The 26,013-nt window shown below is 40.3% G+C and overlaps 1 protein-coding gene across 6 annotated transcripts in view; it reads right to left on the minus strand.

The window, feature by feature from the left end:
• The window catches only part of RBMS1 (RNA binding motif, single stranded interacting protein 1), a 222,449-nt gene that overhangs the window by 72,310 nt on the left and 124,126 nt on the right, over positions 1 to 26,013 (minus strand). For 5 of the 6 annotated variants that reach the window (XM_005859359.2, XM_005859361.2, XM_005859360.2 and 2 more), the window contains exon 2: positions 21,431 to 21,606. In XM_005859359.2, the coding sequence (XP_005859421.1) occupies positions 21,431 to 21,606 (176 nt within the window). The remainder of the gene's footprint in view (positions 1 to 21,430; positions 21,607 to 26,013) is intronic. The other variant, XM_014534114.1, reaches the window with a different exon arrangement.

Raw genomic sequence — 26,013 nt, forward strand, 5'->3', positions numbered from 1 at the left:
ACACTAATGGGTTCTATGAAAATGCAAACAAGCTACTCAAAAGGAAGAGGTCAGATTTTAATTTTCAAGAGGCAAGTGTATGGGGATGGCAAAACATTTCACAGCTATGACACTTCACCACTATTTACTGAGTGCCTACTACATGCCAGCACTCAGTCCAGATGCTAAAGAGGACAGGTATATAACAGGTGGATAAGTGTTAGGTACAATGGCTACATGGGCCTCTTCTTGTTCAGCTTAGTATCATCTCAGTTTGCCATCATTTAGTACCGTGTCTGACACACAGTGGAGGCTCAAATAAAAGTTTATTAAATTGAACCTAGTATGCAATGACTCCCCAGACTAGATTGGTGAGGGAACATTAGTCCTTCACTTAAAAAATGATGACAACAGAAACATCCATCTGTGAGTGCCCACGGGTTAGGTGGTCAAAATGACAGCTAAGATATGTCTCTCTCTTTTAAAAAACCTTAGAATGTTAGTATTCTACCCCTATTTTACTAAAAAGGAGACTAAGTTTCAGGCAAATTTGTCCAAGATTACACAGTAATTTCAGTAGAATGACATAGCAAGTAGAACCCCTTTCCCTTCCCATTGTAAAACCCACAATGCAGAGCTGAGTAATCTATGCAACATTAGGTCCTAATGACTAGCAGACAAAAACATAAGACAGCGAGCAGCCCAGAAAAGAGGGCTATACCAGACATTTTCATCCCAGAAATAGATTATAGTGAGCAAGTGAAAACATGGGAAAGGGAGGCAAGAGTGAGTTATCAACATTCAAGGCCAGGAAGAGCAGCCCATATGGAGAGGCTGGAAACCACCATCAGGGGACACAGTGAAGAGTTCTAAGGGAAGGCAGGGGACCTGGAGCAGAGCTTAGAAATTCGCATTCCATATGACATCATTTCCAGTTTAAAGATGAAAAAAACTGAAGCTTAAATATTTGGTGCATGCCTGACGGGCAGCTTAGAACCAACTCTTGAAACGGGTAGGTAGATTCAAGGTCTGAAATCAGGTCTCTTCATCTAAACTGACACCGAATCATATGCATTGTCTTTTGCTTATTCTTTGAGAGGACAGCCCGGCTAAACTGTATGCCTTTAAATCCTTTGAGAAAATTAGGGGAGTTCCCCATGGGTGGGCAGAATGAGAATAAATAGTTTGCCCGTGTTCATGCTGACTGGTTAAAGCCTGTTCTGATTGTTAAATACTTTGACTGTCTCTCTGGAAGGGGATGGTAAGCGGTAGCAATAATCCTCCCTCATAATGCCCTGTGTAAAACTTTAACAGTCCAGGCTATGCCAAGCATGGTATCAAAATTAGTATCTTAAGCAGACAGTGATTGTTCAGAGTGAAGGACTGTTATTAACTTTACCTTGAATCTCCAGCACCTACTATAGTAGACACTCTCAAGAGATATCTGCTGAGTTAATAAATTTTCTCCAAATCTGGGAAGACTTCTCCAGTCTTCAGGTCTCCTCAACCTCGGGAAATCCGCCCATGCCTGCCCATTCATTCTAAAAAACATTTAGTTAGAGCTTCAGCTCTTGACCTCTTCTGGTGAGTCTTTACAGTTCTTATCAGAGAACTGTACAATACTATTCACCATCAGAATGTATGCTAACTCAGACATGCCAGCCCAGACAAAGTGCCAGGAATACTGAACTCCTGGTATGACAGGCACCGACCAATCAGAAGGCACAGCAGCCAGTGGGCGCTCCAGATGCTGAGTGCAGGTCCTGAGCTAGCCTGGTCACTCCTTCCGAACAATGATCTGCTTTCGTAAGGTGCAAATTTTACTTATCAAAATTATATAAAATAATAACCAGATCATATCCTTAAAATACAGACAAATCACAGAAAATATTCAAATCTCCTTTCTACCTGTTTTTACATTTAACCTAAGTTGACCTGAGTTACCATATTGTAAAACTGGCTTGGGCTTCTATTCTGTCCTTTCCTCCTAAAGACATATTAACCAACACAGGAATGGGGTTAGGGTAAAAACAGCAGCAAGCAAGAGAGGGTACACATTAACTTTCTCAATGATTAACACTATGACTGAACCATTCTTTGTTTTAAGCCATTCATAAAAGACTTCAAAGGCAAAACAACGCAATGGAAGAACCAAAGAACAGAAATTAGTCATCTTGTGTCCACTAACAAAATCCTCTTAACACTATAGAGTTCTGAACAAAATTCCTTAAAGCTGCCGTCCAATAAAACACCAAAGAGAACTTTTATTTTTCATTTGGGTTTGTTATCATTTTTAACTAAATGTAATTATTACGCAGAATTCTTTTAAAAAAGCAAACTTTGCAAAAGAAAATTCATAAAAATAGATCTTTTCTTATCACCAGTGAAAAATAAGTGTAACCCCATTGTCAGAGGCTGTTTGTGCTTTAACTTAAATCATGTAAGAAATAAATGTAAGAGAAAGAATGAGTGACTTTGAACTGAAGGAATAAAATTGCTTTGTATATTAATGCAGATGTGGAACCATAGATGTCTTTTCCTAAGGACCAGCAATTAATTACTTAGAATGGTAAAGCAATATTCTATTGGCTCTGTAGTTACAATAAATTCAAATGGTTTAAAGATTCAATGAAAAACCCAGAATATTGCTCACAAGACATTTCAAATCACATAAACATCAAAGTGAACACAACCTTGCACACACATAACATTCTCAAACAATAATTTTTCATGTAATGGTTATAATACCAGACTGTGTTTCTTTCTTTAAAGAGCATTTTTAAACCTTATTTTTATTCCCAATGATAGCATCCATGTGATATCCAGTGGTAGAAGTGGATAGTTACAATAATGGATTTCACTGATGCAAGAGACCAAGCAAGACCATAGAACTTGAAAATTACTTGGCGTGCGGGAAACCACTGCTTGCCGATACTGTCAGGAGAGTGCACCAAGGAACGTGGAAGGCCGATGGACCTTGGGCGTTAGCAGGGCTGACGCTAAGCACTGATTGTTCGATTGTTGTGTTGAGATAGTGGTGGCTCAACGCAATTCCCTAACCTGATAATTCTTTTTACCAAACTTTACCTTTGCTATGCCTGTATGCACTGCTAAAGGGCAAATGTATATTCAAGTAAATAAAAGGCGGACCAGGCCAGAATTCGGGGTGTCTCTTCAAGAAAGAGGCTCCAACTGGCCCCCAATGCCTCCTAAATTCATATTTCTTATATAGCATTTTCATTTGTGTCAGCCCCTCCTTCAGATCCTGAACCCCACTGTGCAGGTCGCAGCATGGAGTAGAATGGTAGTGAACACATGACAGTAGCAGGACTAATCAGTTTCCCCACTGGAGGTCATAAAGTACTGGCATAAATAACCAACCCTGAGTATTAGGGGTAAAAACATCTAGAAGGGCCGTCCACCATTTTCATCCATGTGGAATGTGCAATTTTGAGAGTTACATTTCTATTTATCTCTAGCATCATATAAAAACACTTTCACATATACTATCACATGAATCATACCACTGCTAAACTAAGGGATTTGCTGCGTTTCATGGGCAATATCTCAAATCTAGCACAACAACACAGCATACCTCTGATCTTGTTTGTATTGACTGTTTCATCCTTTGCAAAGTTCTTGCACATTCATTATCTCAGTCTTAATTTAGAGTTCATGACTGAGAAAGGAGCTAAAACAAACAGCAACAAATCAGACACTGTCCATTTCATGGAGAATGGTCAGGGGCACATTTCTGAGCTTTGATCCTAAGGACAGAACAATGGCCTACACAGTCATTATCTCTAATTGTATTACCTTAAACAAGTTTTCCTAATTGTGATCCAATTAAAGAATGCCATCAATTCCATTAAAAATGTTATGTGAAAGGAAATCATTATATAAATCCACCCAAAATATTAGGTATGTTTTTGTTGTTGTTGTTTAAAAAGCGTGCACATTTGACCCTCCAAATTTTCCCTATGAGAATTTCAAAAGGTGTCTTATTTAAAATAGCCTCTTACCAAATGAATGAGAAGATTTCTAGTGCCTATTTTCTCATTATTTTACTCACATAAGTAAAAATGGCATTTATCCACTGGTGTATGCATTCAAACATGTAAGCTTGTGCATGTGTGGATATATATAAACATATATACATATATGTACATATGCATGTATGCATATATACCTGTATGTTCTAGGGAAGACTTATTAAAAGGCATACCCCACAGACAAAATAAAGGTAAAAATCAATGGCAAGGAAGACAGGACAAAGGGAAAATGAGGCAGGAGAAAAGTGGCTTACTGACAAAGGTCAATTGTTTCAAGTGCCTGACTTTTCATTGGTGGCTGAGCCTGAAGAGCTTGTCTAAGACTATCAACCAGCACTGATCAAACAGAGCAAATGACCCAGAGATCCAGTATCTGATTGACAAGAAATCAATCACAAGCAGCCCTTCATCACAAGCACAGTTCAACGATAATTGGTCCTACTGATGACTCTGAAATGCAAGTGCTAAGTGAAGCCTAAATCAGATAGGAAAATGTATTCCATCGTATCTTACTGCTTTGAAAATTGACAATACATATAAAATATCCATATAAGGTAAAACTCTATAATCAGAAAAAGGAATTAATTAATATAAGCTATTTCTTGACTAAACTGAAAAAACGCCCCAGTTATTGGTTCCCTGGAGATACAAACCCCTGGTTTGTTCATATGCTTTATGCAGAGATATTAAATATCAAAAAAACTGAAACAAGCCAGGTTTCAGTTCCCTAGAAAAAGAGAGAGTAACCCTTTATTTCTCCCTTTCCTTGGATTACAGAGCTGGAAGAAATCTGCCAAGGGCTTCAAATAGCTCTCATGGTACATGCCAACTCGGTAGCACTGCCAGTGGTTGTGTTGTGTAGGGAAGGATTCTGAGGCCCAGGCCCAGCAGGGGAGAGTGTTCTCATTTATTTATCAGCAATTCTGCCAGGAAGGAGGAAATGAGGCAGCCTGTTGCTACTTCCATGTTTATTCCTCTTCTCAATTCAGTTTGCTGATGTTATCAACGAGGACCTGAAGGCTGAAAGTGCTTATTTATTTATTTACCATTTCTTTTTAGATTTATTTATTTGCAACCTGCCTTATTACCAAAATTACTTGATGTTACAGACTATGCATATACGATAATAAGCAGATTAAAAAAACAGGATTAGAGAGATATAAAGGAAGATAAGGAAGATAAGGAAGGGAGGAAGGGAGGAAGGAAGGAAGGAAGGAAGGAAGGAAGGAAGGAAGGAAGGAAGGAAGGAAGGGGAAAGATAAAGTTTGTCCCTGTGGCAAATTCAAAAGCATCCACTGTCACCATGGCTTTCCCAGCACTGAGTAATCCACATTCACTGAGATTTTAGTTGCTCAGCTCAGTGAGTGTGAGTGTGTGTGACACACAAATATGCAGAAATAGCCCCCAGTTTGGCTATCAAGAAAACAATGCTTTTGCAATTAGACAGTCAGGCTAATATCTGGCTTTCCTTTGTACCATATCAAAAAGCATTTCATTCATTCCCTCAAAAATATTTATTGATATTTGCTTATAATAAATAAGCAAAAACAAGTAAATCACACAGTATGTCAGAGGGTGGCATTTAGGACACTTGATTAACCAGTTAACTGCCACGCGTCCAAAACCGGACAACCTTGGAATTTCTTCCATATGCGCTGGAATATTTACAAATTTGTTACCATAATTTTCTTTACAAACCCAGAGATGTCACTAACAAGTCTGATTTTAAAACTGGGTGGCCAGAGTTGATATGCAAGGTTTGCAGCTGTAGACGCCTGTGTGGCGAATGGGGAAAGTCTGCCGCTTATGGCATACAAAGGGTTAAGTAGCTCCAGGAAAGGGGAGTTGAAATTAAGAATGCCCAGATGAAGTGGAGACAGATTAAGGCAAAGTTGTTGAGAAGAACATTTGAGGAGGTGAGGGAGTGAGTCAGGAGGATCAGGAAGGAGCAATGCAGGTGAAGGAAGAAAATACACCCCAAAGCTGGCAGGCAGAAGCAGGCTTGGTGGGCTTGAGAACCACCCAGGAGAGGACCCCTCCCTGGCTGGAGTGAAGTGGTAGAGGAGAATAAAGGGACATAGGTCAGAAAAACAAAGGGGAGAAGCGGCAGATGACATAGGGTTTTGTGGTCATTGTCAAGACTTGTGAACAACATGTAAAATGAAAAGGCCACTTGGAGTCACTAAGCCAGGACAACTGAGCTTACTTGGATTTGGAGACAGGGCCTCCTGTACATTTTGTGCAGATGTGGGTAGCAGCAGGGAACACAGATTTTAGGCACACACCCAAAGATGTTTATCTTTATGGCTCATATTAGTCCATAACATGAAAAGACCTGCTCAGATTGTGACATATCCTGGCAACCATGTCAGTGTGGCAGCAGCACTCCTTAAGATCATGCTGCAGGGGAGGTTCAGAAAGAAACAGCGATACAAATGGAGAGAGGAGGGGTGACCCAATTTGCTGCAGTCAGAGATTACCTATGAAGTGTCACCTCCTCATTTCTCACCAATGTGGCGTTAAAGTTCTTCCTGCCGGACATTGGTTAGTGGCAGACCCAAAGAGGAAACCAGGTCTAGCAGTCCCAGAAGCCAGAAAACCATTAAAGCTATATAATAAGATTGGGGTAGGAATGAACCCTATAAAGAAACAGAGGCAATGCTGAAAAACTTAGAACCAATAAATCATTACTGTCTCTGTGCAAACCCAGTAAAGGCTGTGCTATTAGAATAGACATCCATGAGAGAAAAGCAGAGGAGAGGAGGAAAAGAATCTAACAACTTTGGAATGTTGACCTACTTGCAGACGAAGAATGTTCCTTCAAGTTCAAGTCTGGGAACTTATCAAGGAACAAGTGTCCCGGTGCACAGATTCGTGCACATTGAAAGGAAATTAATTAGAAGGTGGCCGGCCAGGGCAGGACTGGGCTGGGTGAGGTGGGCCTGACACGCCCTGGAGCCAACCTCCCTCGATCCCTCCCCCGGCCTGCCGCACCTGGGGTGGCACTGCATCTGCAGTCACCGCAGTATGGCAATAAACCGGTTTCAGGGCTGACATTCCTCCAGCAACAACATAACCCACGGCTGAAGGTGGAATTGTGCGGCCCTACGAGGAATTGGGCTCCCTCCTTTCTGGTTCCGGGTGGGTCACCCGAGAACCGCCACTGCCAAATCACCGCAGCTTGGCAGCTCCTACGTTGAGTGTCTGTCCCCTGGTGGTCAGTGTACATCATACCTACTGGCTGGTCCGTCAGACGGTCGCATAGATATAGATATAGATATAGATTAGATATAGATATAGATATAGATATAGATATAGATATATAGATATAGATATAGATGTCAGGAACTCAAAGGAGACAGATAATAACGTATAGCCCACAGAAGATTTAGAAGCTAGAAACAAATACTTTAAATTGTGATTTGTTAAGCCACCAAAACATAGGTGAAACAAACTTTTATAGCTAAAATAGATATTTAGGCAAGTCTTCAAACATTAAAAAGAGGGACAATTAGTTCAAGGCCAAAGTGAATTCCAAGTGAGAATGGGGTGGTCAAATAGAGAGCATGAGAAACATTTGTTTATTAGTATACCTCTTTCCAAGAAATTTTGAGACTGCTGGTAAAAAATATAAGCAACATTAGAAGACAGAAATATATATGGAGCTCAAAGTGAAGGGAAAATAAACCCATCAGAAGTGTCCATCAAGCTAAGAGTTGCTGAAAAATCATGATTTTGCATATTTGCTAATTTTAATGTTTACCTATAGTTGGGGACAGCTGTACATCCACTTATGTCTTTACAAAGCCATGAAGAGAAGGGGCCAGATTTTCCTTTGCAACGGAAATGCCAATAGATATTTGAAAACACCAGCATTCCCAATGAGCCCTTTGGATAAAATCCACACTTCAGTTAGGCTCTGAAGAGGTGCTTTAGCAATGCTACCAGTTTTTTGTTTGAATTTTATTTCTTAGCCTTCCAATACAAAAACAAATAGGGAATGCAGGCAAATACACTGTACAACAAATTTCAACACACCCCTAACCACCTTCATATTAAGTCGCTTCAAGTGCAGACGCTGGACAAATGGGGCCCTGCCATCTCTTCAGGTACATTTTCACTTCTTAAAAATGAGTCACTGATTAGGAAAGCTATAACTCTACATGGGCATTCTGGGAACTCAAGCCCGCACATGTCCATTCATATAAAATTATACAAACAACCTACACACACTTCACACTCAAATCACAGGCCAAGAGCAGGTACAACTAGTTGGCATACACACTCACCGTGGCCTGATAGCCAGTTGTACAATCATAAGCTGCCTACAAGGTGAGTCAGGATGAAGTGACATCACTAAGACTGGTACTGACGATTTGCTTTAGGGGCTCCTGGTCTGAATTTTATAGTTATCACGAAGCCTGTGAATAGCTGTATTATTTGGGATTCAATGTCAAAACAAAAAATTCCTGGTCCTTTCTAGCTTCTGAATCAAATCAATTCAAGAAGATACTAAGAAGATAAAGTGAGTTGTTAAAAAAGTGTTACCTTTGGTTACCTGCGGATGAGAATAAATATTTTTCCTAATACTGTGCAACTAAAATGAAATACAGAAATACCTGGATATGCTAAGTTGTTGATACTATATTGCAACTGCCATCAAGGGGTTCTAATCGCAAGTGTTCAAGTTCATCAAAACTGCTTCACTGTTCTCACCAATACATTTTATAAATGTTATAAATTTGTATTTATAAAACATATTAAAACTGCTACTTCAAAATATTTGTATGTGGAGTTCTTTTAAAGGTTTCTCTTGACTAAGGGCTTTTGTACTAAAACATTTCTGAAAGCCCCCAGCTGAAGTTGTCCTATTACAAATGTGAAGATACTGATCCCATGAACCCCTGGAGATTGGGTGGGGCCTGTCACTTCCAGTCCTGGGCAGCCTTGCTGATTGTTGACATACCAATCTAATCTAATCTAATGTAACCTAATGGAATCCCAGTATAATCTAACACAAACATTATCCTCTTCTATGTGTGCTTTGACAAGGTTGGGGAGCTCTGTGATGAACAAAGGCACTATAAACTCTTCAGGAAATTCTCCATAAATCTGATTTCTTCCCACCGCTTTGACAAGTCCTGGCAGTGGAGAGGACAAAGTTAAAATTCTTTGGCAGAAAACTGAAGTGCAGATATTTCACACTCAGGGTGAAGGGCAGAACTGAGGGCAGAGTTTACATGCACACATGCAAAGTAAAGAGGCAAATCAAGATAGGTGGGTGTCTGAGGAGACAATGGGATCTATTCCCAGGCCTGCCACCTCCTAATTTTGACTCCAAGAAGGTCATTTAACCTTCTCTGAGCCTCAGCTTTCCCAATTAGAACAGGAAGGGACTAAATCAGAAGCTTTTAACTGGGGTTGAACATCAGAAACTCCTGGAAGCTTTGAACAATACATGATGTTAGCAGTAACACTAACCCGTGCCAGGAAATGTTCTGAGCATTTTTAACCCATGTATTAACCCATTTAGTCCACACCAAAACGCTGTGTTGTAGGTACTGTTATTATCCTGATTTTACAGGTGAAAAAACTGGGGCACAGAGAGGTTGAGAAATGTGCCCAAGCAAGTGGCAGAGCAAGATGGGAGGCTCCAGAGCCCCTGTGCTCTTTAGAAGAATTGCATGTTACTTTGCCTCTCTCCATTCATATCTCTAGGACTCTTCTGACTCAGAATCTACTGAAGGGCCTGGGCATGCATATTTTATTCTGGTGAGCACTCCTCGTGAACAGCCACTGGACTAGAAGAGATGTAAAGTTCTGCAATTCTGACTAAGATGAAAAAAGTGCAATAAACTTTTAGCTAAATAAATGCTCAAATTCTTTTGCCTCAAAAGTCTGAGTCAAAACTAAATGAGTTTGGCTTTTAACAGCTAATTGCATGATATAAGCCAATAAAAAAGATAGTGAATAAGGACATAATAGGAAAAATTTAAGAAACAAAGTGTTACCTAGCCAGCTAAGTAAAAGGATCACAATAAACAGATTAAGTATTGGAGAGCAAAAGTTTTGCCTATAAAGGGGAAATACTATTTTCATAATTTATGGCTTAAGTTTGGGGGTGAAGATCAAGCATTTTGGAAAAACCCTTGGAAAGGATCCATGCTCCTGGCCAAATGGGCTAGCAGCCGAATTTGTTTCTGGGATCATAGATGACTGCCTCTTGTTTCAGCTTTAAAAAATACAGTCCTTATGCTGTCAGAAAGTGGTCTTTTTAAAGTTAGAAATCTAAAACTATGCATAAAAAATGCTGATACTCCAAAAAATGTTGGTTTTCATGCAGGCTCCTTTATTGACATTTGACATTTAGTAGAGGCAGGAAATGCTATGGCATAAAGAGAAAATGAGAAGAGAAGTGATCCCCATCTCCTAGACAAGTTAGGCAAGTTTAAGTCTGGGGTGGCCAGAGGTCGGTGAGTGCACAGACGGCCAGGAGGAGAGAGGTCCATGTCCCCTGGTAGAGCATGCACTTGGTCAGGTTTGTTTGTGTTATGAGTGTACTTCCTTGCTAATTCTAGACACCCCATTTAGGGAAACTCGTCCTCCTCTCCTCCCACTCAGTCCCATGGCTCTCTTACAAAATCTCTTCTCAAAAGTTTCCAGTCTGAAGCCAAATGATCCTACCGAGGGAGTTTCAAAGCAACCTATTAAACAAAAAGCAACTTTTTAAAAAGTTTGAGCCTCTAACACTGAACTATAAAAATTTAAGAAAAGAATGACATGTTGGAGGCATACACAGGTCTTATCATTGCTGACCAGAAGGACTATATAAACTGAAAGTTTCTCATACACAGTATTCCAGCTGACAAATAAACATGTTTAATTACTAGTCTCTTTTCCACGTTGAAGGTTCACCAGTGTGGAACTGATGCATTATTTCTTTCCATTTAATAACCATACCAAAAGCACATAAACTTGCAAAGCAAACAAGCACTCATCTGAAAGGTTTCCTGAGAGTGGGCGAGAGTTTCCAGGCAAGAATAAAAATAAGCCCTTTCTCCTAATCCCCATATCTGTTCATGGTACCAAACTCCCAGTTTCCTAGACGCAAACTCTTACACTCATCTTTGAATCAGCTTCCTCCTTGGGTCCACCCTCTTTTTCACATTCCATCAAGGGCAAATCCTGAGGCAGTAAGTGTCACCTCCCTTCCCAGTGAAGGCCAAGCTTTCCTCCGTTGTTAAAATCCCCCCTGATATGGTCCTTGTGAGGACCAGACAGGACAGCTGGCCAGGCCCATCCTGGCTTCAAACCTGAGCTTGAGCTACTTACCCGCCTGAAGACTCATTCAAATGCCAAGCTTTCCCGGATGCCTCAATCAGATGCAATCACTCCCTACTTTGTAGCCTCTGTAGAACTTTCTTTCTCTCACATGACATATCCCACTCTGGTCTATATGATGTGTGAACTTTGTTTTCTGTTATAAGATTAAGAACCAACCCTGAGGTCAGGAAATGTGTCTGGCGCAGTGTCTAGCAAAATCAGAGGCAAAATGCTTAATAAATAATGGAATTCACCACCCATTTCTACTTGTTTAATTTCTCCTCAAAAGCAGTCTTATGTTTTAATCAGATTTATACTTGTAATAAAACCGTAATGCTAGTTTATGCCCATAAATTTCTAAAGTAATGTTGTCTGGATTTGTCAGACAGTGACTCCTAAAATAATGTTTCCTTTTGTGTTTGCACTAACCCCCTCAGGCTTCAAGCAAATGACAAATTACACACCTTCTCTATTCTGTATAATCTTGGGAGCTGCACACCAGACAGCTAACCAGGAGCTGCGTTTTGTACAACCAGCTACATTAAAGGCGATTACTTTGTTAGATGTCAGGAAAGACGAGTTCCTCCTTTATCCTCCTGCCTTTACTCTGAGCTTTTCATTCTATTGGCTATTCAAGGGTACTTAAGGAAAGCTTATTTTTCTAACAAAATCTTGTTCAATCTACCATGTCTGAATATCCCTTTTAGGATCCAGGAGGAATGAGTCTTTTTGTAGCCTGTGGCCAAACGGAGGAACATGGGTACTGCTGAGGGGGGGATGAGGATAATGAACTGGCTTCCTGAGTATATTTGGGAAGGTAGAAAGCACAGTGAGGTTCAGAGTACGGGCTCTGGTGTCCGACTGTCCAAGCTCAAGTCCTGGCTCCACCATTATCAGCTGTATTAGCCCGAGCAATAAGAAACCCATTTCACCTTCATTTTTAAAACAGAGAGGATAATGCTGCTCATGAAGTTGTTCTTAGGATTAAATAATAAAACATTTGGAACTGAAACACAGCAAGGAGCTGACAAAGGCTATCTGCTAGCATTATTCAGGTATTTACACACATTATACAGTATTTTTTCGTGTACACTGATTACTGAATGAGATGGGGAAAGATAAAGGGAGAGGTTGTACAACGGTAGGATTCATAGTAACCAAAAAAGACATCCTGAGTCAAATCAAGCACAGCTGCCAAATAAAAATTTTAGAGGCTTTTATTCCTGTCACTACCTTCCCCTCCATAGGACGGTTAAGCACCCCCAGGCGGATGCTACAGAAATGTAAGGTTCATACAAAGGAACATGGAATGGCCATAAAAGAAATTTCATCTGCTCTCACAGAGAAGCAGAGGATGGTCCTTAAAAAATTCTTGTGGTTATGGCCATTATCTTCAGTGCTGGCTTCCCAGTAAACTTTTGCTAATACTATTATTAAGACTGGTCTGCCAGCAGCTTCTGCAGGATGTGGGCAATACCTAGGAGGAGAGGTCTTAATCATGCACAGGAACAAGAAGAAGAAGAAGGTCAACAGACAAGAAGGAGGGTTGGCTAACTCTCTAAATACCCATGCTAATCAGCATATTTTACCATGAGGAGAAACCAGAAGAGACATAACTGAGATCATCTGCCAAAATACCAAATGCACGCACACAGTTAGCACTGGAGATTGAAACTACTCATGGTAAAGTTGAAAGTACTGGCCTACAGTTATGTTAATTTTGCTGCAGCATGGATTTGAATCCTGAACATTCTTAGGCAGAAGGCAGAGAGTCAGGTAGCCAGGAAAGAAACGCAGCCCATCATCCAAGGTCCATATTTCAAGAAGGTTTTGCTCTAATTGTGCGCCAGTAACTCTCAAGAAGGATTAAATATTGTGTTGATTTCTGATAAATGCCCACCCCCTAATGAGAGCCAACGGATAGTTCTAAAAAAGTGATAAAAGTGAAGAAAGAGCAAAGAGAGGTCTTAGAAAGAGATGGTTCTCTATGGCAAAGTAGGTAATCGTGGGGAATATTTTTGATGCTAAAATTATTTTTGTAAAATTCTGGGACTTTCAAGTCTTTGGACTATATCTTGGTATGTCAAAGATCTACTGTCCATAAAATTTCTATCGTGCCAGAATTCATTCATACCAAGAAGGGAAATGAAGCAATCAACATGAATAAGCAATTATTCTAGATGGCTTATCCAAAAGATGAATAGGAAGATTTAGTTAAATACACTGTTGCTCCTAAACTCTCAAATCTGTGCTGACTTCTATTTAAAAAAAAAAAATCACAAAGATGATGTATTATGCCCAGTCTCCAACGCATCATGTTTTACTCTTTGACTGTATAGAATCTCACAGGAATACTGTACACAAAAAGGTAATTAAATCACAATTAGTGACTCAACATTTTGACTCAGTAGATTGGGAACAGGGGTGTAAGAGAGAGAGAAACATCAATGTGAGAGAGATGCATTGATCAGTTGCCTCCTATACATTCCTGCAACCTCTGCTGCACGGGATGACACTCCAACCAACTGAGCCACACTGGCCAGGCCTGGCATGCCTTTTTAAAAGTCTGATTATTTTCACATCTTAAATCACACTTTTCAGCAAAATGCCCACCTTTGTCTAAGCGCTCATTGAGTTATTTATTATGTGCCATTCTATTATGCTAGCAATATCAGGAAAAGCCAAGTCCCAGAAACTGTTGCTATTAGTATTTTGTGTATTGAGAATCTTCTAGATCAATGAAGAAAGCACTCCTGATGGGTAAAAATTAGCTGTTTTATAGAAGAATAACAGTTGGAACTTAAAAGAAATCCCATTATTTATCATATAAATAAAATCTATATATGGGAATAAGCTATATAGTAGTAAAAGAAACAAAAATGGTATGCATTTTCCATACTTAATAGTGGAAAACACATCCTCTTAACTAATTTCACTTCTGGGGAGGATTAAAAAAAGTATGGCAGTCAATAAAAAAACACTATTTTATTTTTAATAAGAGAAGAACTATTTCCTATTACTCTGCATTTCTGATAACTTTTACTTTCCTATCTTTCAAAGGAATGTGAGAAAAATTCACCAGATATAGTTTTCGGTACTCCTATAAAATGCAATTTAAAAAATTCTAAAATCTTAACTGGCTCTGGAATACAATACAGCTCAATATATCAAAATCTCAATGATCTGAGATACAGTTAATACCAAGAAAAAATGATCTGTCTGTCTTTCATTGTTGAGTTAAATACACCATTACCACCATCACACTAAGACACTACTTCAACTTACTTGGAAGACAGTACATGAAGGGTAAATTACACCTTTAAGAGAGATCATCTCCTTTTATCAGCTTCTAATTCAACCCTACATCAAGAGCTTAGGGCTTGTAAGACTCAGAGCCTGACTTCAGAATGATGCTAAATGCAGACAATAAAATCTTTGGTCTGCATCTTTCATGTCTGTATAGCTAGAATACTACAGTGTGGAATCCATGTTGGGTATGTATATGTGTGTTTCTTTTCTAAAATAAATGCAGTAACTGGATACATTCAGGCTTCTTGGACTGAGTCCTTAAGGAACACCTGAATGACTTTGAGTCACCTAGTTCTAAATTAAATTCTGTCTTCAATTTGAAAGTAAGAAGCAGATCTCTTTGAGGGGAATGATTTTTCCTGCTTCATCACAGGATCATGGCTTTGTTTTGAATGTAATATCCTCTCATTTCATGTAGTCTATAAATTCCAAAGGACTTCATATTTACTCGGGATTTCAGGATATTGGGTCTGGCAAGTCCACTGTTATTTTCAGAATAAAACACTGAAGTTACTTTCTTACTTGGGTAAAAGTTGATTAATATTCTTCTTACTAGGATGCTTTCACTTTCAAATTTTACCGTAAAAGTAGGCTAATCGTTCTGGAATAGAAGGGATGATCATTTTATTCCAGGGTAGAGGAAAACCAATTTCAACAGATAGATTGCTTAAGAAAATTTAAAGTTATAGAGATAAATAGAGATGTATAGAGAAAAAATATAATCATTTCAAGCTGTCCACTTTCTTGATAGGTGCGCCCTACTTTTTTTCCTGTCTCCCTGTCTCATTTGTTGCAACTCAAGTTTTTCCTTTATTCAGAGATAAAACCTTATATATAGTCATTCTTAATCATGCTAGAGTCCGAATGCTTCTAACTCCAAGACACCCTCTCAGCCTTCCCTGTTCCCAGGACTCTCTCCCCTTCCCTTTTCTATCACTGCCCTGGGGCAGGGCCACATCATCTCTTCCACTCCAAGAGTTATCTCTTCTGTAACTGAAGAAAAAACTCCAAATCTTTTGCTTGTTACTCAAAGGTGCTAACAACATGGTCCCAACCTCCAGCCACATTTCCCGCTATGCCCACACTTTCCACTCTGGTCACCAGGCGCCCTGGATAACTAACAATTGCTGAAAGGCAGCTAGCGTAGCAAGAAGTGCTCCTTGGGCTTTGTAGACCCCCAATCACTCTCACACCACTTGGGCTCTTCCTGAGGCCTGGAGGACACAATTATTTCCACCCTGCATGGAATTCTCCCTGTCCTTTACGGTCAAGGTGTCGTGTCCTCATTGAAAGTTACCCCAATCACCTGGCATTGAGGTTAGCAAAGCCTTCCTCTAACTTCTCCCTATTTATAACATTTACTTTATTCTGTCCTAAATTATGGTTGTTGTTTTTTTATCTCTACCTCTGTCGATCTGTCATTCTTTTCTATTTTGTCTTTTTAAGAGTTGTACTGTATTCAAAAGAATAAGGAAACTCGCAGGGAATAGAAAACAAAGAAAAATTAAATAAAACTGCATCGGATAGTATAGCCAGGGTAACTGATTATATTTTTAAAAATATTTCCTTTTCATTAATAATAGGCTATAATGTTGTAAGCTAGATTTAATTTATTGCACTTACAAATAAATTAGATCTATTGAATGAAAGGGGAAAAAATGGTTGACCAAGGTTGGTGTGGGAATGAGAGAAAGGCTGTATAAAGTGGAAAGAATGGAAATACCTCATTTTATTTTAATATCATAGACTCTTTTTCTTTTAGAATAAGTTGTTAATACATTCAGTTATCTAGACCTGCCACGTGATGTCAATTACACAAGAAGTGCTAAGCTTCCTAACCAATGCCAACTCACGCATTTGCTCCCACCGCAAACAGGAAGAACTATGAAGCAAACTGCATACAGATACTGGCTTTAAATCTTCAGAAAAGATCGTTTGAATACAATGAAAGATTTTATATGCAGTAGTCATTGTTATGACAAGAAATAAATCAGGGATGGGCCTCACACTGAAACTAGTCTTCTGCAAGTGCCCCAAAAAAGCAAAAAAAGCAAGCCTTCAGGAGGAGACGGTTATGTTAACATAACCTACTTCCCATCTTTCCCAGCTTTCAAGATCAGAATGTGTTTGGGTACTTTTCCTTTTCAGTTTTACATGTAGGATTACCTTCAAAGTAAGTTTATTCCAGTAGATAAGATTTTGAGGAGCAAAGGCACAGGGGAAACTAATATTTGTTCATGATGACTGTGTTCCAGGAAGTGGACCAGTTCCTTTCCTTGTATCACTTGATTTAATCCTAATCACAACCACAACCACAACCTCATGATATAAGCATTATTTCACCCATTTTACAGATTCTTGACTGAGAATTAGGTATGTGCCTAGCACTGCAGTAGGTAACTCTGGGGTACCAAAAACTTACCACACTGACCACCAGGACTGTATAATCTAGCTGAAAAAATCTGTGAAGACGACATAACAGCATTCCATACTGTCACAGAGAAGCTGCTAAATAATGTGTAGGCACCAGGAGAACAGAATTACATGGAAATAAGCTGCTGATGGTGACACATAAAAAGAAATAAATAGTGTGGTTCAAGCAGGAAGGAGGCCAGGTGAGTTGGACTTGGCCTTGAAGAATCAAGAAAGGGACCTGGAGAGGCACTTGAAGTGAGGCAGCAGCAGGAGCGAATGGTGTCCACCTGTCACGCGGTAAGAAGGCAGGGAGGAACCCCCCGATTCTTCTGGCAGTGAGGAGGAAGATAGGCCCTAAGAGGAAGCTGAAGAACTGATGACTAAGAGGACAACCGGAAATAGTCAACGAATGCTTGAAAGTTTCAAGTTGAGGAGAGTGAATCTGGCAAAATGACAGTTCAGAGAGGAAGGAGGTAATGTTGAGTTTGAGGTGCGAACAGGAGAGATAACCCTATGAGCGGGTGAGGCCACAGAGGAACAAGCCAAGACAATATCAAAAGAGCCAAGAGCTGAGGAGGAAAAGTGGAGGAGAATGAAAAGCCAGAGCAGAGAAGGGAGACGAAAGGTTGGGAACTTGACGGCAAAAAGCAAAGGGTTAAATTAAGGTGGCAAGAAAATGGCAGCAATGAGAGCCCTCAATTCACTTTCCAGAAAATTCACCTGAGAAGTTTGAATGAGAGAAACAAAATGGTAACAGAGTCAACTAAAGTATTTATATGCTTTTTCAGAAGGGAGTTAAGAATGTCTGAAGATCAAGGGGCAATAGATAATCCTTCTGTTTCCAAGATTATTTCTTTTCCTAAACTTGCTGATTCATTGTACGGATGTACTCTTTTTGAGTTGATAACTTTTTAGAAACAGGAAGCGAAGCTGCAGCTGCCTGGAGTAGTCACGAGGTCCCAACAAGATTTCTCATACACATTTCACAATTGAGAAGTTAACTAGAGCTGGTCGGCTTCTTTCAATAACTGTTCCTCCTTTCCCCCTACCCAGGTGGCTCAGGTGGTTGGAACATTGTCCCATGCACCAAAAGTCACAGGTTTGATTCCCACTCAGGGCACATACCTAGGTTGCAGGTTTGATTCTACAGGAGGAAACTGATCGATGTTTCTTACATCTCTCTCTTTCTCTCTCTCTCCCTCCCTCCCTCCCTCTCTCTCTCTCTCGCTCCCCTTTCTTCTCGCTCTCAAATTATTAAAAACAAACAAAAAACATATCCTCGGGTGAGGATTTAAAAAAGTATTACTTTGCCGTAACCGGTTTGGCTCAGTGGATAGAGCGTCGGCCTGCGGACTGAAAGGTCCCAGGTTCGATTCCGGTCAAGGGCATGTACCTTGGTTGCGGGCACATCCCCAGAAGTGGGTGTGCAGGAGGCAGCTGATCGATGTTTCTCTCTCATCAATGTTTCTAACTCTCTATCCCTCTCCCTTCCTCTCTGTAAAAAATCAATAAAATATATTTTTAAAAAAATATTTCTCCTTTGAACCCACATCACCTTAGCACCATAACCACTGTCACGTCCCTGTTGGTCCTTGATGCTACCTCCTTCCACAACCTAACACTGAAGCCCTGCCCTCTTAACTTAACAAAGTTGATCTACATTTTCCAGCATTGCGAATCTCTCTCTGACCTGGGGTGTGGCTGCTTTTCCACCATCATCTACTCTGACTTGTCATTTCTTATCACTTTATATCAGCTTTTTCACTGCCATTTCTTCTAAGACTGTAACATCTGTACATTCTACTCCCAACAAAGCTTTTTAAAAATATTTTTTGTTTTCCTCTCCAGTTTTCACAATCTTCATGCCATTCTTGCCTTTAGACTTCATGCATTATTTGCACGGAACCAGGTCACTATTACACACATTCTTAGGTATCTAGTCCCATCTTTCTGTTAGGTAACCCTCTAAAATATCCAACCCCTTAGAGACCCAAATTACTTATTCCAATTATCCTGCAATCCCCACTCAGGTTAATTTGAAATTACTAAATTTTTATTTCTAAAATGTCTTTCTTTTTTTAGAGCTATGAATTTACACCTATCTTTTCTGAAAAGTTTCTGATACTCACTTTTCTAAAATCTCTAATTATGTCCACTGGGTTTTTGAAGCTCTAGGATGAGTCACTTTCCCATAAGATTCTTGTCATTTCCATGTCACCAACTAGTTATTCTTTATTGGAAACAATTAAGTCCGAAACAGGAATACCATTGCGCACACGTTCTCCCTCTCCATTCTAAGACACAAAACTGTCACCAAGTCAAATCTGGTATTTATGAGATGCTCTGTGTTCAATGGAATGAAGCTCTTGGCAGATACTGACACAGAGTCCTCTCTTACTGTATGTCTTGATTCTGTATAATACGTATCAAGAAAACTCTCACTGGAGTTAACCATCAAACCTGGGGTTTTGCAAATGATAGGACAGAATGAGAGTGCTACTGATAACAGCAGAGAGTGATGTTTCCCCACATTAAGAAAATCCACATACATCAAAGAGACCAACAAACAAGGAATGAATTTTCTAGGAAAAATTCTAAAATGCTCTTCTACTGCATTTGGAATATGATTTGATTCAATGAAAAAAAAAATTGCTGGTTCAATTTTTCCAAACACATATTTACTATATACAAAACATGATGTTACTCTATCATTTAATGGTTATCAAACTCTATCTCCTTGATGTGAAAACTCAGCTTACATGATTCAAAACTAGGTGAGGCACAATGTGTCATCTGAAATTCTTTTCCCTTCTCTTTAACCTCAAGAATTTGAGGGGTAGCTTCATTCTGTTTCCTACGAAGTTGTATTTTTAGCACCTTAGACTTTACGGCGCTCTATCTACCTGTAATTATGCTGCAAAAGGAGAAGATGATGCCAGTAAAGGCCAGCAGCAGACAAGACAGCAGAAGGCCTATTTGTGGTCTTGAACAGCTGCAGTAGGGCAGGGCGTGCCTGGCAAAGTTCCCTCTGACGCCGGGGCCAGGCATGACCAACCCTAAGAGCCAGACTTGCTTTCAGAATAGTCCCCAGCACAGGCCATGATTTCACTGTCCTAGAAGCAGAGGGCGGCAGTCGAAGTCCAAGAGGGATGATCAAAAGCGTAACACAAGCGAAGCACAGGGAGGGTGCTGAGATGAGGTTCGCCAAGCTCTTCAGATCCTAAAGAAACACCAGCCGCTGACCCACCCTCCTCTCCAAAACAACACAAAGGAAAACCACCACCACCACCGTATGGAAGGCCAGAAGTTACGTTTAGTTCCAACTTGGAAATACTAACCAAGTAAGTTCTGAAAATCTTTTTTCTTAAAATAAGAATAAGTCTAATTATTTCACCCAGGACAACAGAAAAATTGATGCTACTGATCGGACGTTCAGAACTGGGAATATTTTTCCAGGGAACGGGAAACATTTATTAGTGATGTCTCCTTTCCCGGGTCTTTAAAATCCCTTTCGTAAGGGACCCTTACTTTCTTTGGATAAATAAAAGACGCTGTTATATGTGTAGGCTTTTACAGCTCAAAGTGATCAAAGGCCTTTACGTCTTTACACCACAGTCCTTGCACTGCACAGTGCTTCTGGCTCCTTGCTTTAAATGAGTGCTTCCTTACTTAGTGAGTTCATGGAACTGCAGCGAAGCAGCGTATTTATATCCTATCGACAACGTTAGCGTAGAATGCAAACTTACTGTGGAACCTTACACACGTGTGCCCATCTCTCTTCACAAGACTCAGAAAGGGTGGCAGTGAGAACAGAAACAGGAAGATGGGGAACAGAATTCCCAAGGAGAGGAGGGTGAACAACCTAGCCACAAAAGTACAGGTGGCTAATGAACACAGACGACCGTTTCCTGGCTGGAATTACGAGTTTTACACATATTTAGGATAAAGGTCGGCAGTAACTACCTTTCTGACAAACAGTGACAACTACAGTTTCTGTTATTATGTGACAGATTGGCCCCCTAGATGTGCTCCCACCAAAAATGAGCACTCCTCCAAAGGACTGAGCTACACATTTTTAAGTAGTTCAGATTACTTCTCATATGCCAATGAAGTCAAATTCTACTGAGAAACTGCTCCAATTTATTTTGTTACGTGGGCATATTCTGGTGATGTTAATGCTGACCGGAGAAGTGCCCAAGGAATTAAAATCTGGAAACTATCACTGTGTCGATAATGAGGATTCACAGATCCATCTTGTACTGAACCTCTCCTAGAACACAATTTATATCACTCTATAATCAGATCAAAGAAATATTTAGCAGCTAAAAACAGTAAGAGCCACTGCTACTTACGGCTGACACAGCTTCACCAGGTCCTGGTCTGTGGTGTTGGGAGGCAATCCTCGGATATAGAGATTCGTTTTGCTTAGCTGATCCCATCCTGAGTTGCTACTGCTGCTGCTGTTGTTATTACTGCTGGTGGTGCTGGGGCTGGGCGGGGCCATGGGGTGGGCTGGGACCAGAGACTGCTGAAAAACAAAGAGGAGTGTTAGAAAGACTAGACTAGATGGAAGGTATTTAGCACCGTTCAGAAGCTGTTTGATCTGCAACATGAAATGAGGTTACCAAGATATCAAGACAGATTTTCTTAAGCTACTTTAATATATAAACTTTAATTTATACCTTACAAAACATGTTTGTCCTAAAAAAAAACAACAAAAAAAACCAACAAAAACCAAACAAACAAAAAAAACCTCCCTTTCAACATGAAATTAACAATAGGATTTTATTCAGTAGAATATTCTGATGGGCACCTTAAGTATGACTAAATTTATGTAAGATTAATTTAGTCACACATTTTAAGGAACATACCTACTGAGACTTACAATTAACTTGCATGCAGTTATGTGGTAATATTTTTAAATACAGTAATTTAGAGATCATTAGACTTTTGAAAAGGTTTTCACATTCTGAAGAACATTTGATTGAAAGTTGCTAATAATTTTATTAAGATGAGTTGGGCGGAAAAAACACACAATTACTCTTCAAGTGTAAGAAAGTTAAGAGTCCAATCAAGATGCTCAAATAAGGAAAACTTCACCTAGTTCTATGATAGGCATACAGCTTCATTGAGACATCTGGGTAAGACTGACAGGAACTCTGCCTTTTGCTCTGGCCAACCTTGTGGAATTTAACCCCTGTGAGAATGGTGAAGTATCTGGAAACCTCCTTAGGCCTCACAGCAAGCAACATCTTTTGTAAAGCTTGCAACCAGGGCTCAGTGTGGTTTCACAGTCAGCAGCCACCTAGGAAGAATGACTGAAACTGTGCTCACACCAGATAATTCTCTGTTAACCAATCGAAAGCAACCACAGCCTCCGCCCCTACGCCACACACATGACTTTTGAGGAAGTGAGTTGGTTCAGTCTGAGATGGAAGTGAGCACACCCCAAGGTGTCCTCACAGCAAATGCTCAGCAGCTTCACAGCAGGACAGAAATGTTTTCATCTCACACCTTCTAAATAACAAATATATTAATCCAAGGACAGCACTTAGGTTTACTAACAGCTTGAAGAAATACAATTAAACAGACATTCAACCAAAATGTAAAATCTTACAGCTTGATCTTTACTACCACAAACAAGAAAATTAGGCATCTCTAAGAGACAATTAAATTTCACTTTGGTTCAAAAAGCAGACCCCTTGCAATAAATGTAACCTTGGATAATCTCAACTATCCATGATGGACAGCTGGCTCTGTACCCAGTTTTTGCCATGACCGTCCTAGTTTGCCAGTAGCCCAACACACTGGGATCCCCATTAATCTGACATGAAAGCTTTCGCTTCTTTATGTCCTACTAGAGGCCTGGCACATGAATTCGTGCACGGGTGGGGTCCCTAGGACTGGCTGGTGATCGAGGCCTATCAGGGGGCCTGCCAGCCAACCAACAGGAAGGACCATGGGAGGTTGGTCTGCCAGCTGTGTATCCCCCCCACCCATCGGATACTATGCAGATGCTACTTCTCACTGTCCAGGGTCCTTAAGTCCAAACACCACTTTACCTCATGAGATTCGCTTTTATAAAAAAGTAGCAAGAAGAGTTAACAACAGTCAATGTAAAAATAAAGGACGAACCTGAACTGGGAACATCAGTATTACTTAATCCAAGATTAAACCTGCCTGAGATCAAATCCCATCAAGTGTCTTTGATTTATTAATAAGTCATTGAGCTCCAATCCTTTCCTCTCATACCTGGCTTTCTCTAAGGGACAGCGAAGCTGGGTTTCTAGATGTAGAACTAAGAATAAGCCCTGTCCCTTGTTCTGCCACAGGTGGGACCTCAGACCCTCAGCCATGCCACATGCAGAGGCCTGTGTTTCTTCTCCAAAGTCACTCAATCCTCTGCTAGCTGCTACCTGAAAGTAGCCAGGCATGCCCTATTTCTCACGTCAGCTAACAGAGGTGCTGGGAAGTAACACACAGCGGCCTCTCTGTCCCCAGCCTTTGATTTACACAAGAACTTGTAGCTGTGGACAACCTAGGCAAGACTGAATTTTTTTCTTAAATCATCTTTGATGAACATCCGAGAACCTGTCCTTGCCACAAACCTCCCTGTTCTTCACTGCAGGACCCGGTGTGTGCAGAGCAGCTCGTAGGCGGATGAAACATGGTCACCATGGGTAAGACCTGGAGAAGTCTGAAGGAAGCTGTGGACCAGGGCTCCCCGCCCCCCTCAGAGGGATTATACCAACACAAAGCAAATGGACCATCACACATTTCGGAGATGGCATTCCTAGTCTACATCAGCTCTAACCTCTGCTTTGCTTTGGGATGGAAAGTGGAGGGCCGGGTGTGGACCGTATGATTAAAAGAAACATTTAAAGGTATGATTTATGTGGAGTTTATTTGGACATGAAAGTAGTAGGTTTTTATTTATGTATTTACTTTTGGCAGAAGTAGAAGCATGATTTACATCTCAGAATTTGCACAGCTGATTTAATATATCTTTGACAGGCCTCCATATTTATTACAGTAATATTTTCCAACTCTGGAAAGTAGGTGGGGAGCATGTAGTCTGTCCCTTCCTGCTTCCCCTCTGGTCTGCCCTAAGGGAAAAGAGATCTCCTAGTACCCCATCCCAGGTGGGAGAAGGGGTTTCCTGAATGTACCCGGAGGGGAACCGACTGACATCTGGTGAATCCTATATACACTGAGTGGCCAGATTATTATGACCACCCCATCAGTACTTTGTTGGGCCACCTTTTGCCTTCAATACTGCAGCGATTCTTCTTGGTATTGATATGGACTCCACGAGATGTTGAAAGGTGATGCGAGGAATCTGACACCATGCCTGATGAATAGCACTGTCCAGTTCTGTGAGATTTGATGGTTGTGGAACCAGCTGCCTGATGGCTTTGTCCCACAAATGCTCAATTTTTAACTTCGTCCCACAAATGCTCAATTGGATTGAGATCTGGTGATTGTGGGGGCCACCTAAGCAAGGTAAAGTCTCCCTCATGTTCTTGAAACCACTCCTGCACAATACAAGCACCGTGGCATGGCACATTGTCTTGTTGGAAGAAGCCATCTCCATTGGGATACACCATCAACATGATAGGATGAACTTGATCAGCAGCGATACTTAGGTATGTTGTGCTATTCAGACGTTTATAATGATCTGGCCCTCTAGCAACTTCAGCGCGAAATTATAGCTAATTTGCCTACAAACGTCAGGTGGTCATAATAATCTGGCCACTCAGTATTGAACAAGTTCAAATTCACATGTTATCCTAATGTCAATTATTTCTCAGAACTCGCTGAACACAGAGAAAGATATCCGAAAGAGAGAAGCACTGAATTATTCTAGGTTGTCAACTTTTTATATCCTGGTGCAGAAAATTTTTCATCAAAGATTAAGTTTTTAGAACTTGCTGAAAATAAAAATTTAAGTCCATATTCAAAGAAGAAAATTCATACACAATAAAGTTAAATACTCCTAAATATTCAGAATGGGTTAATGATAATTCTAAACCTGTGAGTAATAACTTGTCATGTATTGCCTGCTTAATATGTGCCAGACATGGTGTCAGTTGCTCTATGTGCATTACTTTACTTAATCCAATGAGGCAGGTACATGATTGTTCTCCCATTTTGCAGATTAGAAAACGGAGTCTCAAGGGGAGATTAAGTAATGTGCCAAGACCACACATTTAGTAGGAGGCAGGGTTGGAATTTGAACCCAGGTCAGCTGGACAACAAAGCCGGAACCCTGAAACAGTTCTCTAAATGGCATCCCAAACACTGTCTACTATCTCCTAAAAGCTCTATTTATAGTCTTTGATTTTCCTGTGCCCAGCCTTCCTGCAACCTTACTATATTCAAATTTCTCTAACATATGACAATACCATCGGTGGCTATGTTTTCCTAAGAAAAGCAGTCAAAGGTGCCTTTAAATTAATTTAATGAGCAAACAGCTTGTGTGTGTGTGTGTGTGTATGTAACAAAGTCAGCTTTAAATAGGTTGGTTTTTTAAGATGTTACCTTATCTATCTTTTCATTAACAAAAAATCCGGGGTATTGAGGCTGAACAGAGAGCACTTTAGGAAAGCTCAAGGTAACCAGTGAAGAACTAGACCCTCCCTCCCAGACTGAAAAGCACTGACAAGTCTTCAACTGCAACTTCAGAACCGGATCACCTCAAAGCAATGACATTTTGTAGTTATGCCTCAATAGCACAAATGTTAAACTTAAAAAAAAGAAAAAGCTTACGAAGGGAGGACCTTTTACCAACCTCCGTTTTCATCACTGGTTGTCCTTTTACATTTTGCCTCTCAAAGCCCCCAAGCTGTCCTGTAATTTGAGAAACACCCTCCCTTTCCCCTGGCCCTTGGATGAAGTCTGTAACTGATTTACTGGTACATAAATTCACCTAATT

This window comes from Myotis brandtii, unplaced genomic scaffold (assembly GCF_000412655.1).
Source record: "Myotis brandtii unplaced genomic scaffold, ASM41265v1 scaffold125, whole genome shotgun sequence".
NCBI classification, from domain to species: Eukaryota; Metazoa; Chordata; class Mammalia; order Chiroptera; family Vespertilionidae; genus Myotis; species Myotis brandtii.